Genomic DNA, 13483 nt, shown 5'->3' on the forward strand with positions numbered 1-13483 from the left:
CATCCATAAGCTAATTCGTCAATTGGAGAGCCAAGGAGTGATCAGCAAGACTCATTCACCTTTCAATAGTCCCATATGGCCAGTGCGAAAGTCTAATGGCGAGTGGAGACTAACAGTGGACTATCGTGGCCTGAACGAAGTGACGCCACCACTGAGTGCTGCAGTGCCGGACGTGCTGGAACTCCAGTACGAACTTGAATCAAAGGCAGCCAAGTGGTACGCCACAATTGATATCGCTAATGCATTTTTCTCCATCCCTCTAGCAGCAGAGTGCAGGCCACAATTTGCCTTCACTTGGAGGGGAGTCCAATATACTTGGAATCGGCTGCCCCAGGGGTGGAAACACAGCCCTACCATTTGCCATGGGCTGATCCAGTCTGCGCTAGAGCAGGGGGAAGCTCCTGAACACCTGCAGTACATCATCACAGAAACCTTTCTTCTGCATGTGCAAAATTTGCTGCCTTGAAAGATAATGGGTCTGGTCCCCTTCAGTGTACTTTCTCTTACTTCTTTCTTGTGCCTGTTCTCACAGGCAGTGGCTTTTCCCTTATGACTGTCTTGCTATGCAGCAGACCTAGATGCTATTTTCAGAGGCTAAAAAGGTGGGAAAGATATTGAGAAAAGCAAGCTGCTTCTGCTGATTTAGAGTTCCCATGCTGGCAGATGCCAATATGGTGTAGGGAAAAGCCCCCACGGTACTCCATTGGGAAGAAAAGGAAATACCTGTAACCTAAGATCTGGCTTCTGCTGCCAAGAGGGGAAAGGAACTGCACCAGAAAGGGAACTTAGGGTGGGAAGTGAACAGCATCACCATGTGAAGTGCTGGTGCTTCTGGTGCCTGCTGCAGTCTCGCATGCTGCCAGAAGCTACGAGGCAGGTGGTAAACACTTGGTGTAAAGTTCCCTGCAGCAGCTGCATGGTGCGGCTCCAGGATGCTCGGCTGTGGGGTGCAAGTGGGTAGGGAAGGCCCTGAGTGCTGTCACGGCGCGGCGTTGAGCTCTGATGGCTCTTTGTGGGGCTGGCATCTCTCCTCAGCCAGGAGCACTGCAGCCTGCAGGAGAGGCACGGCCCTGGCACAGCGTGAAGGGAGCCATCAGGATGCAAGGCCTAGTGGGTTGAAGGCACACAGGTGAAAAGGTGCTGGTAGAGCTGGCTGTCTTGCGTGCCCTTTGGATTGCAGGGCTCTCCTCTTGAACTCTTTTTGCTGAGGCTTTAACCTTACAGAGGGAAAAGGAAACTTCCTCACTCACACCCCACTTCCCTTCCTTCCCATTCCTCTCCTCACTGTGGTGGTTTTACCGTGCTGGGCAGCTAAACCCCACAACCGCTCTCTCACTCCCCCTCCTTTAGATGAGGAGGGGGAGAAGTAAAGCAAAGAACAACTCACGGGTTGAGATAAGGATAATTTAATTAAAGGGAAATAATTATAATAATTAAATAAAGACTACCATGAACTAAACAATTTAACTAAGGGGAAATAAAAGGGAAAGGTGAAAAAAGGGAGGAAAACAAACAAACAAAATAAATGAAAGCGATATGGAAGTGCAGAGGAAAGAAATTACTCTCTACTTCCCACAAATGAGCGATGATTGACCACGTCCTTGAAGCAAGGCCTCAACGCACGCAGCCGGTGTTCGAGAGGAGGACCAACGTCTTCTCAACGAGAGCCCACCCCTCCCCTCTTCTTCCTGTTTCCACCTTTTATTGCTGAGTGTGACATCACATGGTATGGAATATCCCTTTGATTGGTTTAGGTCAGCTGCCCTAGTGATGTTTCTCTCCTCACTTTTTTGCCCACCCCCTAGGAGGGTTAGAGAAAGGCCCAATGCTGTGCCACTGCTGCTCAGCAGTAGACACAACACTGGTGTGATAACACTGCTGTTCCAGCTGCAAGTACAGAGTACGGCACTGTATGGGGTGCTGCCGGGAAAGTTAACATTCCAGCCAGACCCAGTACACTCACAGCTCAAGGAGAACAAACCAGGTCTTTTGGGGATTTTTTTTTTTTTTTTTTTATTCCACTATGAGTGGAGTTGTATAGATGGAGTGACGGATTCCAAAAGTGGTCTCAGGTGCCTGGGGCTTGATCAGTGTCACCTGGAAGGGGAAAAGTTTAAAAAAAAAAAAAAAAAAAAGGGGGGGGTTCATTAAGGGTTCTTCTTGCTGTCCCACACATCCCCCTGTTCCTAGCCAGTCCCTGTATGCCTCTGTTACTGCTCCGTGTCAGGATGTCACTGCAGCGCTGCTTCAGCTTCCTGCTGGAGCAGACTTGTTGCAGTGAAGGCAGGCTGCTCTAACGGGTGGTTATGGGCACTTGGCATGTCTCATCCTTATCTGTATGCATGCATGGGACCCTTTAGCTAACTCTCCCTGTCCTGGTGGCATGCTCTTTCAAAACCTCCCGTGTTAGCCGAGCACTGGAAATGCTTTGATGCTCTTCCTGCTTGCCATTTGGGGCAAGCAGTCATCACCACAGATATGGGAGAGGTAAAGAATGACCTCCCTGATTTTTGTTTGCTTTTTGTCTCATTCCGCTTCAAGAGAAGCTCTTGTGTGCAAAAGGAAACTGGACTGAAAGGACAGTTGTTCTGCTTGGCATGGCAAGCTCAGCTGGACCTGCGCTGGATCCAGAACTTTCTCCAAGCCCAGCCTTTGCTGGATTCCCCTCCCCGTGTATCTGCAGGGTGTCCCCAAGCTCCACTCTCACAGATGGTGATGGGTGAGCAAGTTGCGTGTAAGGGCAGAGGGAGTGGAAGGGAAAAGCCGTGTCCTCTGCCCTTCCTCTGCTAGGGTCTGGGGCAGGGAGCAGGCCTGCTGTCCTGCAGCCGGTGCCTGCAGGGAGAAGCCCGTTTGTTCTCTGAAGCCTGAGCAGAAGGGGGAGATGCTTAAAGGCTGCTCGTTGGAAAACGGAGCAGGAGAGGCGAGCAGGCTGCCTTACCTTTCCAGTGCGGTAGTCCGCGGGCCCAGGCTTGATGGTTCTGTCCCCTCCAATTCTGGTTTGGGCTCCCATGGTGTAGATGGGTGCCCTTCTTTTGTAGGTGTCCACCTCAATCTTTGGGAATGCGGCGGGACCGGGAGTCTGCAAGAGAGCCGGGGACCTCGTTGGGTACAAATTCACAGGTTTCTCCTTCCCGATGCCCCACGAGGGCTGCACCCTCAACAGAGAAGGGGCGTGGGAAGCCTGGGACAACGTCAGCTGTGGCACAGCCTGCTCCCCTCCAAAGAGGGGCATGTTCCAGAGCGGCAGGCAGGTAGCCATCAGTTCTGATGAGCTCTGCGTCATCAGAACTGCCAGAGCTGGCAAGTGAGGCACTTGCAGGTGTAGGCAGAGCATCCCTGTGTTTTCTTCTGCTGGAACAGCGGGAGAGCTCTGTGGCCCCGTGAGCACAGCTGTGGATTCTCTGGCTTTGCTCTTGGTGCACAGAAGCCTGCCCTCAGCAAGGATGCAGCAGGCTTTGGAGCCCTCGTGGCACGAGGAGAGCAGCTCGGGGTCACTAGGCAGTGCAGAAAAGAAGGGAAGCACCGCTCACCTTGGAGAGGTCTGCATCGAAGCGATCGTGCTTGCTCTTCCACTTCATAGAGTAGCACGGGCTGGCGGTTGTGTAGGCTGTGTTAGGTCCCATCAGCCTGGGTAAGGTGTAGGTGCCAGGGCCTGCAGGAGGAGTGAAAAGAGAGGGTGAGCGATGGGGTCCCGAGTGAGAGGCTGCTGCTTCTGGCCCCACAGGTCAGGGGGAGGCTTTGGAAGCGGCCCCTTGCCGAGGCGGAGCAGCAGCAGGCTGTCCCTGGAGCTCGCTCAGGCTGCACGTGTCTGCCCTGCCCGGGGTCGCCTTACCTGGAGGGTGGTCTGCTCGGAAGGCCTCGTGCCGGAAGGCCATGGACTGCACGGGTGGGCATTTAAAGACGTGCTTGTTGGATGTTTCAGTGTGGTAGTCGCCTGGGGCCGAGAGAAGAAAAGCAGTCAAGTGTTGGTCTTTTTCTGCAGCCACAGAGGTGATACCCCAAGGAGGGGATCTTCAGAAGAGCTGCAAAATTCCCAGCTCTCTGGCAGCTCCTCCTGCCCTGTGCTGGAGGACACAGGCAGCACCGAGGGGGATTTCTCTGCACCCCACAGCTTTGTCCTGCCCTGCTGTCCCTCTTGTCAGCCCCCCGCCTGTGCCCCCTTCTTTCTGGACTCTGGGTCCTGCCCCCTTGTGCCCACAGCCTGTAGTCCTTGGCAGCAATCCTTCTCAGAGGGCATTTATGGCTGCCCACACTTATGGCTTGTTCCCCTGCTAGGCCAGGGCAGAAGTGGGGTGTTGTGGTCTTGTTGGGATGAAGAGCTGGAGAACCGCTACTCACTTGGTCCGGGTGTGACCTCAGTGTTTATTTTGGGAAGTCCCCGGATGTGGGCGCCTGGAGGCACGTACTTCCCCGTCCTGGTGATGTCAGGCTCCACGAAGTAGCGGGGACCGGGACCGCAGCCGCCGGTCACGGATGGCTTGGTCCCTCTGCAAGTGTAAGCAGGGGCTCGGCTTTTGATGGGACTGTGGCCCACGAAACCTAGGAAGCAAAGCACACAAAGGACACCTCCAGGAGGCTGCACACTTCAAGCTCCGCTGGAAGAGGCGCAGTTGGAGTCGCCATCCTCCCAGATTCCCCTTCCGTGGGCCTTTTTCCTCCAAGACTACTACAACCACAAGCCAGTTACGCAGTGCTTGGGGTGCAGAAGAGTCGGCCAAGAAGCACAAATGGCTTTGTAGCTGCACTGCAAAGGCAGCAGATAGAGACAGCTGATGTCTGGCCAGCAAACTTCCTGCACCCAGCAGTTCAAAAACACTGCTTGGAGCACCAGTGTTGGCCCTCCGTAACGAGCATCCCCGGGATTCAGCTGCTATCCAAGAGTGTAACCCCACAGACACTGGGAGAGCCGAGTGCAAGCCAGCAGGAAGGTGGCTTCTGTGAGGCTTTGACTTCCCTGGAGTGCCAATGGGAACAGCGCCAGGAAATGCTGCCCAGGCCGTTGCTTTTGCTGGTATGAAAGCAGCGCTCTCCTGGGTGTGGGAAAGTATCAGCCTTCCTCTGCCAGGCCTGGGGGGCACGGAGGCTTTGCCAGAAAAGACTTTTGGGCTGCTGTGAGCAGCGATGTCCTAGATATGCCGCCCGCCCTGGGTTTGGTTGCGGTACCTGTTGCCCCTGGGATGGAGTACTTGGGCCCAGGGCTGGTGAACTGGGCCATGATCGGGCCGCGGGGGCGGTGAGGTCTCCACGTCCCCACAAAGGCTCCGTCCATGCTGGTAGGTGTCTCCAAAGCCTAAAGGTAGAAGAGCAGAGGAGTTACTGATGGGCTGCCCCAAAAGAGCCTGGAGTTCAGCTCTGCCCCTCTCTTTCAGGTGCCAGTGCTCCGCTTGGTGCACAGGACTTCTTCACCGTCCCCTCTGTGCCTCGGTACTGAGCCTTCAGAGGAAACAAAGCTATCGCTGCTGCTTTCACCAGCAGACCAACAGCTGAATCTCCAGTCCCAAAACCCAGGTCTGAAACCCGCCTCCCCCTGCGAGAGGAGCCCGACTTCACCTTTCTTAGCCTTGGAAGGAAAATTCGGTGAGGATGAGCGCTGCTGCTGTGGCTGCTCACAGTCACAGGGCACAGAGAGTTGCTGCGGACAGGCAGAGCTCAGGACAGACTCTGACTCTGGGGGGGGGGGGTCAGCTGCCAGCTTTTATAGGGGGCGGCACGGCATCGCCATGGAAATGCATTATGACAGCATAGAGGCTTCGGGACCACGGGGATGACATCTGGGCTGTTACCTCCTCGGCTTGGGCTGGTAAAGTGTCTCTGGCCTCAGCCCGGGGAGATGCCAGCCCTGTGCCCCCCAGGCTGAGGCGTGGAGCTGGGCTCTGTCCCTGGGGACAAGTCTCCAGCTAGGGACTTAAACTAATCCTTTTAGGACTAGTTTAAAGGTGGGAGTAAATGGTCTTTTCCTACCCTGGATGATTTTACGATTCTGTGTGATGTAAATTTTTGTTCTGAGAGAATACTGGACAGACAAGGCCTCCTCTGAAACAGCACAGGAAGATCTTGCAGAGCAACGAATGATTACAGCTTTGGAGCTAGAGCAGCACTGCTCACATCCCTGTGTCTCAGTTCACTGAAGACACACCATTTCTCTATAAAACAGGGAAATTGGGCTCTGAGGCGGCAGGTTCTTGAGTTTCAGGAGAACAACAGAGTGAGTTCATCTCATGTTTTTGCTGTGATAGTGTATGCACAAGAATAAAAAAAAAAAAAAAAAGGGTGAAAAGAAATCTAAAATTTGGATGGATGCTTGGCTGTGGGGTGCGAGTGGGTAGGGAGGGCCCTGAGTGCTGTGGCACTGAAGATGTGAATAAACTGCAGGGTAGTGCCTGAGGTAATTAACCTAGGGGCACTGAAACCCGGGGGACACGTAACCATGGGTATGCTTATGTGATAGCTCGACGTACTTGCAAGCTACAGGTAGTATCAGCAGAAAATGTACTGTTATTGCTGCCCCAGCTCTCCTGGGGTGACTTCATAAAAGCCACTTCATCCATCTCCAGGGAAACTAAATTGAAAGACTTGGTCACCATCAGCTCCCTAAACAGAGCGATGAATGGACAGATAGCGCTGCTGGAAGAGATCAGGAGGGAGTGTTGCAGACAGCGTGGTCCCTAAGGGAGAGTGTGGAGGAATGGTTAAGTGAAATAGGACATGTGGATGTTGGGCAGTTAGGAGGCAATGGGCTAGTGAAGTACCGTACTCAACTCACATGGGTCTGGGCAGTACGCAGCTGGCTGAGAGCCAGTCAGGCTCAAGGACACGATGCCCTTGGGCGATCGGGGGGGCCCCCTGGGGCGGGACGGTAGCTAAAAGAAGGAGGAACCAACTGAAAAGTGCGGGAAATGTTAGCCAATCCTGAGCTTAGTTTAGGAATATGTATGAGGTGATTATGTTCGAACTAGATAAAAGGCGACTGAGCTATCCATTAAAGTTGAAGTTCACTGTTCACTCATATTGGGCGTCGGTGTCTTCCTTCCGTCGACAACAGGAGAGGCCAAAGCAACCAAAATGAGAGCTTTTTGTCTCTCTGCCTCCCTGTAGCAGTAAGATCTTGATCCTGAGCTTGTGGTAAAGCACGTTCACATTTATTCACCTTTAGATGGCGCTGGGAAGCCACATTTAAAATAACAGCTCACAGCTTAACTCCAAGTCTTGCTTTGTTAGGACGTCAATCAGCGTACCTGCAACTATTGTGTTGACTCAGCACTGGGTGCGTGGGTGGGCGTGCACGCTGTTTTCTCTAATTTTTGTGTCAGCAAAAACTTTGCAGTATTAGGACTATGGGAGAGCACTGAAACCAGTACAAATGAGTCACTCAATAACCACATGGTATGATAATGTTGAAGATAACGGTGAAGGCCCGGGCAGCGGCGTACCTTCAAGGGAATATCTTCATGTCCCAGTGGCAGTAGTGTTATAGAGTTGAACACACACCCTGTCATCATTTCAACTACTGTGTTGCTGTTATTACCCTGCACGCCCGCTTTGAATTCATACTTGTGAATTGTCTCAGGTACGGCACTTTCTCAGAATATTTCCTGCTGGGGGAGGCTATTTTCCAGCACGCGTACAGGTTATACCTTCTCAGGTTCTCCAAGAACTTCCAAATGTTGCAGTTCTGTTTCAGAGGGTTAAGCGTGGTTATGTGGTGCTTCCTGATAAGAGTGTGCTACTGCTTCCTGATAAGAGATTCCATAGACAGATAAATCCTCATGATGGAAATCACTGCCTGGCAGTGCTGACACACGGCAGCCGCTGTTCCAGCCCCACGCTAGTGCTTCGTGTCAACAGGCACAAGCAGGGCACGGGCAGCAGCCAACAGAAACAGGCCAAAGCACCCCGAGACAGGAGCCCAGGGCAAGACCAGGAGCTGGAGGAGAAATAAATAATAATAAAAAAAAAAAAAAAAAAAAAAAAAAAAACAAAACAGACACAACACGTGGGCAAAAAAATGTAAAACCAGGTCTTTATTTACAACAGCTAAAGCAAACTGAAATGGCCACCATCATGAAGACCAGGCTGTTCCAGTGGCCTTTCATCAGAAGTCATCCGCTTCTGAAATCAAAGCGGTCTGTCAATTCACCCATCGTTCCTCCACACAGAGACATTGCTGGGAGCTGCCACATTTAATAGAGAAGCAGCAATAAGAACCAAAGTCCTTGATGCCTCCATTCCTACTCTTCTTCCCTGCACATTCTCCTCAAACTTGGAAAAAAAACCAACACCTAAACTAGTCCCAGTACTTGGTTGGCATTTTGGCACAGCTAAACAAAGGACACCACCATCCATTTCCAGATCTGGACCCAGATGAGTCCAAGGGCAAAGAAATTGCTAAGTGATTTCAGGCCGAGGCCACAGGAAATATCTAGCCAATATGGGCTTGTTGGGGAGGAGGAAGACTGAAACCAGAGGGGGAACGCTTTAGTCCTGCAGAGGTCACAGGAGGACAAGAAAATCAAATAAGCAAAGACTTTGAACAGCAAATCCCAAAACACATAGGCACTTGGTACAGAAAACAGACAAGATGAAACAGCAGCTTTGTACAGCTGCTTTCTAAAGTGAAAGGTTTATACATCAGGAAGCTTATACAGTGCAGGTTTGTCTGGAGAGAAAGCTTTTTTATTTTCCTCTCCCCCAACAGGCACAGTATTTTTAAAGTTACAGATTTCTTAACTCCAGTTAGAGGCAGACTTACTTAATTCAACCATGGAAGAATACACATGGGGCCGTGATGCCTGGGTGAGATGCTGGTCAGCCCAATGACGGGACAGAAGGGTGAGGGGAACTTGCAGTTCCCAGCTACTGCACTCCCAGAGTGCTCCCCAGGACAGGAAATCCAGCATGCTCTGCATGTGGGTTGGGAACGACTGTTTTGTAAACAAAACCGGTGGGGGTGTGCTTTGCCATGTCTGACACAAGCATCGCAGCCACGGATCTGCAAAGCTCTGTGAACGGCAAAGCGAGTTAAGAGTTTCTTAGGTTACCTTCCATGTTAATAAATATATCCATTAAGTTTCCAATCAAATCTTTCCTCAACCTACCACCACCCCAACAGCATGGTTTAGAAGTTTCACCTGACCTCAACCTCTGCTTTTAATTGCAATGTCTTTCCAAAGCACTCTAATACTAGGGTACTGGAATACCTGGAATTAAGTGTAATGAGGCCATAATCAGCTTCCTCTTCAATCTTCCTAAGACCTTTTACTATCAGAGTTTTTTTTACGCTGCTTTCATGGTCTAAAGGAATGCATTTGCAAGTGTATGGGAAGGTAGGAGAAAGATACTGTATTTGTGCAAATCAAGGCAGCCTGGGGACTTTGGTCCTTCTTTCCTGCAGGGTCAATCAAAGTTTTACCTCATCAACTTCTCACTGCAACAATTAGAGAATATCAGGGTTCAGAGTTAATGCTGATTTCATTTCAAAGCAGTACAGACTTCGTTTCATCCCAGTGACACCAAGGATATTAACAGGTCTCTGAGTCAAGGGGAAACTGAGACCAGGTATCAGCTTAGAGGCCAATTGGAATAAGTCACGTTCGTCCTTCTGAAGTTTATAAATCAGCATCCTAAATTTTGCAGATTCTAAACTCTGCTGATTTATTGAACTTCTGAGTACTGACAAGTCTCTGGATTTATCAGACGCAACTCTTCATAAGCCTAGTATCGAATATCAGTAAAGGAGGTAGGACAAAAGTGGTCCTTAAAAACAGGCTGCCAGACATGGACAACTAGGCAAGAGATAAAGTCTTAAGCATTAACAACATCAAAATTGTGTTATACATCATAACCCATTTAGAATGAAACATACTCATTTTATAAAGATACGTCGATGACCAGCTGGAACAATGACAAGAAGCTGGTGAGAAGTTGTTTAGAATGTCTGTCTGGAAAGTCTCAAGGATCCCACAAGAGGGCAGACTTAGAAAGGTGACGAACAAGTCTGTCAATCATCACGTAGGTTTTGTTCTGTAAAACTGCCACATCACAACCAAGATCAAGTTCCTGCTCTGGACACCAGATAGTAGAGGATGAAGAAAACAACAATCAGTCCTGCAGAAACGGAACAGAGTAACTTGCGATTATCCCTCCCAGACCGTGTCATGGTGGAGAAACGCTTCACGCTGCCAGTCAGCAGGCCAGTCACACTCATAAAATCTGAATCCTAAAGGAGAAAGAAAAAACAAACTGAGACATTTTAAACTGGTGAAGCTGTCCCTGAAGAATTCCACTTCCTGGCTAAAAAATATCTGCAGAGGGAGCTGCACAGTAACTGCCCATTTTTCCACACCCATCACATCCCTCTCAGAAGGCCCTTCCCCTCCTGTGCTCAGGCTCCAGGAGCAGCACCATTCCCACTGCGCTCAAAGCACAGAAAAAAGGACAGGGGAAGTTCTGTTCCAAATGTAAAACAATGTGTGTGCCTCCTTTTTTTCAGTCAGGGCCAAACCACCTGCTACTGGGCTGTTCAATTGTTCCCATGCAGCTTTTTCTGCCGGGAGCAGCTTGCTAATGGCAACTCTGCAAGTCAACACTTCATCCAAAGGAAATGTCTCTACATGAAGCTAGCACCATTCATGCATACCAGGGCAGGATAAAAAGCATTGAGAAATTGCAGTTCCTTTCCATTACTTCCTTTTCTTCGGTATAGGACAGCATGCATGTGCAACTCCACCAGGCAGTGGTTAAAAATTCCCTTATTAATTCAGTTCAGGCATTTTCATTTTGATTCCTGGTCTGTTTTCCTTATTCATGAACTACTTAAGAATTTCTGCTTATGTTTCTCTTCAAATATTTCAAAACCACCTCTGTTCTGGACGCATAATATCACGCTGAATAAGGGCTTCTACTTTAAGATCCTTTGCCTTTACATCAATTCTCCATTTCTTTCCAATTCTCCGTTCTTCTAATTTCTGGGCTGAGCAAGTATCTATTTCAGATACTCTGACACTGTCAGCGTACTCTGCTATTAAGCTTCCAAGCTGAGCTCACACCTTTGACTCGACTGATTTCAACACTACAATTAACTTTTCTCTGGCTTCCATGTACCAGCTCTCCAACATCCAGCATGTGCAGAAAAGGCCCTCCACACAGCAGTGTTATTGTACTAATCTCTTTCTCCAGTCTCTGGGTTGGATTCCCGTCCTCACAATTCAGTTTATGAAATACCTTTCTCCTAAAAAGCCTCAGCAGGTAATCCCTTTGCTATAAGGATCTGCCATTTTGGCCTTTCCCCAGTACGTGGTTTTCCATTAGCCACCAAAGCTTTAGAGACAATTACTCTGGAAAGTGATTTTGGTTTTACAAGGTGTTATGTGTTGGAAAAATGACAGAACAAGGCACAGAACAACATGAGCAGGACCAAAACATCGGTCTTGCCCCTTCCAAAGACATCAGTGAACAGTCCTGACAGGTACTGTGTTACAGAGATTACAGTAAGTAACCCTGGCAGATTTATGCATTACCCAAAATCACAGGAACAGCTTAGAAATAGATCCACCTCACAGAATTAGCCACAGGGAGCAGCTCTTTAATTCCAGCAATGAGGTTACCTCCAGCTGTATTTCTGAATTGTGTTTTCCTACATCAGTCTTTCCAGATGCTAGATGCCCTGTTGCCCATTCAGACAATGTGATACTAGCAGCTGCTAAATATCTAATGTTTAATTATCAGTAAGTCCAAGTTAAGGTAAGTACTGAAAGCTAGCACACAAAAAACCATGATTTTTTACATTTCATTGGTTCCATACCATGCCATCCAGGTAACGATTCTGTTCTTCAGCATCTTTGTCAATATCCAGAGCCAGCTGCACAGGATAAGGGAGAAAATGGTTATTAACAAACTTTTAACAAGAAGATAGCTTTTAATGCATCCAGTGCTTGTAAAACCACTGTGTGCATTAGAAGAGCAAGCCACTGCATCCTTGTCTCTTACACAAAAAGAAGAAAGATTGTTCAGTACAGTGACAACACAAGATCCTCGTTTCAGTTTCAGGTTGTTGGAACTCTTCAGCTCTGCAATGCTGGAAATAAAGTTTGACTACCCAACATCAACGTAGGACAGGGGTATTTAGACACTAGGACATGACAGCAGAAATTCAGTGTTCTCTTCTTCAAAAATGAGTCACTGATTTCTACTAAGCTCTAAATCAAAACATTCGATGTTAGTAAGAGCAAATTAGCATCAGTAACACCAAACACAGAGGTGCTTGAATTTTTAGAAGTAATTTACCCATCTTTTTATTATTACTTCTTTCCTGAGATGTGCTTAGCAATACTCCTCTGTGAACCTCTAAGGTTTCTCTCCGTGCCTAAAACTTCCCTTAATGTAACTAAACGCACATAATTCCCAACAGATCATGGAATCATGGAGATGATGTAGCTAAATCTCAAAAGTAAAGATTCACAAAGTCATCCCTTGCATTTTACTAGTAAGTTAACTGTGACATCACCACAACACTCTCTAAAAGTCATGAGTAGATAGGAAGCCCTTTGTGTTAACCACACATCTACACCTCCCTGGAGACTCTGAAAGAAAGAGGAATGATGGAGGTAACTTCATTCACTGTGCCATCTGATGTGAACTCTACAACTCACCGACTTCAGCCTGGTGACCTTGCTAGCCAGACTGTCTGCCATACGCTTGTTCTCCACATCCAGCATATCCTCCACACCGCTTCCATTCTGACCTGGGGAAAAGAACGAGTTTTATCAGTCTGACACCAGGAACTGCGTGTTTGCTCAATCAACGTGGTGAGCCTCGGTGCCCAGCTGTTGGCTGGTCGCCCCAACACTCCCAAGGGGCTGTCAGAAGCTGCCCACATCCACATCCCACGGCCACTACACTATTAAACATTCCTAACCTTTTTTGACAAAAATGCACCGAAACATCCCCAGAACAGACCATGGAAGAGGGAAACAAATCCTTAAACGCGCCAAAAACTTCAACCATAGCCAACAGCTCTAAGCAGTGCAGATTTTGTGTGACTCTCCAGACACCTCCAGCGCCGTCCCACGTATGGGATTTGGGTGGCAGTGAATTCAGCACCGGGACCCTCACGGTGTAAACCCTGCCCGGCCATTCCTGACATGCCTCCTGCCAAGGCGTTACGGGAGACGGCCATTCCCCCCCAGGAGAGGGAGAAGCTCAGCCCTCCCCGCTGCCATGTCACGCAGAGGAGCGACAAAGGGATGGCTGATGTCGCCGACAGTATCGCCGACAACGCCCCGAGTCGCACCCCTTGCCCCAGCCCTGAAGCAGCGGGAGATGCTCCCAAATGGCGCCTGGAAGCATCTCCTTCCCCCTCACCCCCACAGAGCGGCGGGCAGCTCCCCCTCAGCCCGTGCCCGCCGCCGCCATCCCCCTTCCCCTCACCTCGGCCCCACTCCGCCATGGCGCCTGCCGGCCCCGGCGCCTCGCAGGCGGAGCCCCG

The 13483-nt window shown here is 49.6% G+C and overlaps 2 protein-coding genes across 2 annotated transcripts; both read right to left on the minus strand.

Annotated features, from left to right (window-relative positions):
• Nucleotides 1-2013: 2013 nt before the first annotated feature.
• Nucleotides 2014-5630, minus strand: CIMAP1A (ciliary microtubule associated protein 1A; the record flags this gene model as incomplete). The annotated part of the gene is made up of 6 exons (XM_084287912.1): nt 5164-5630; nt 4339-4539; nt 3833-3934; nt 3531-3652; nt 2939-3079; nt 2014-2097 (listed from the first exon to the last, which is right to left on the minus strand). Exons 1-6 carry the CDS (start codon nt 5267-5269, stop codon nt 2014-2016), a joined length of 756 nt encoding a protein of 251 aa, XP_084144038.1. The 5' UTR covers nt 5270-5630.
• Nucleotides 5631-7998: 2368 nt separating this feature from the next.
• Nucleotides 7999-13458, minus strand: BET1L (Bet1 golgi vesicular membrane trafficking protein like). The gene is made up of 4 exons (XM_084286883.1): nt 13426-13458; nt 12648-12739; nt 11801-11857; nt 7999-10216 (listed from the first exon to the last, which is right to left on the minus strand). Exons 1-4 carry the CDS (start codon nt 13442-13444, stop codon nt 10049-10051), a joined length of 336 nt encoding a protein of 111 aa, XP_084143009.1. The 5' UTR covers nt 13445-13458; the 3' UTR covers nt 7999-10048.
• Between the last annotated feature and the right edge of the window lie 25 nt (nt 13459-13483).

The sequence above is a fragment of the Netta rufina genome (genome assembly GCF_964035555.1).
Source record: "Netta rufina genome assembly, chromosome: 5".
NCBI classification, from domain to species: domain Eukaryota; kingdom Metazoa; phylum Chordata; class Aves; order Anseriformes; family Anatidae; genus Netta; species Netta rufina.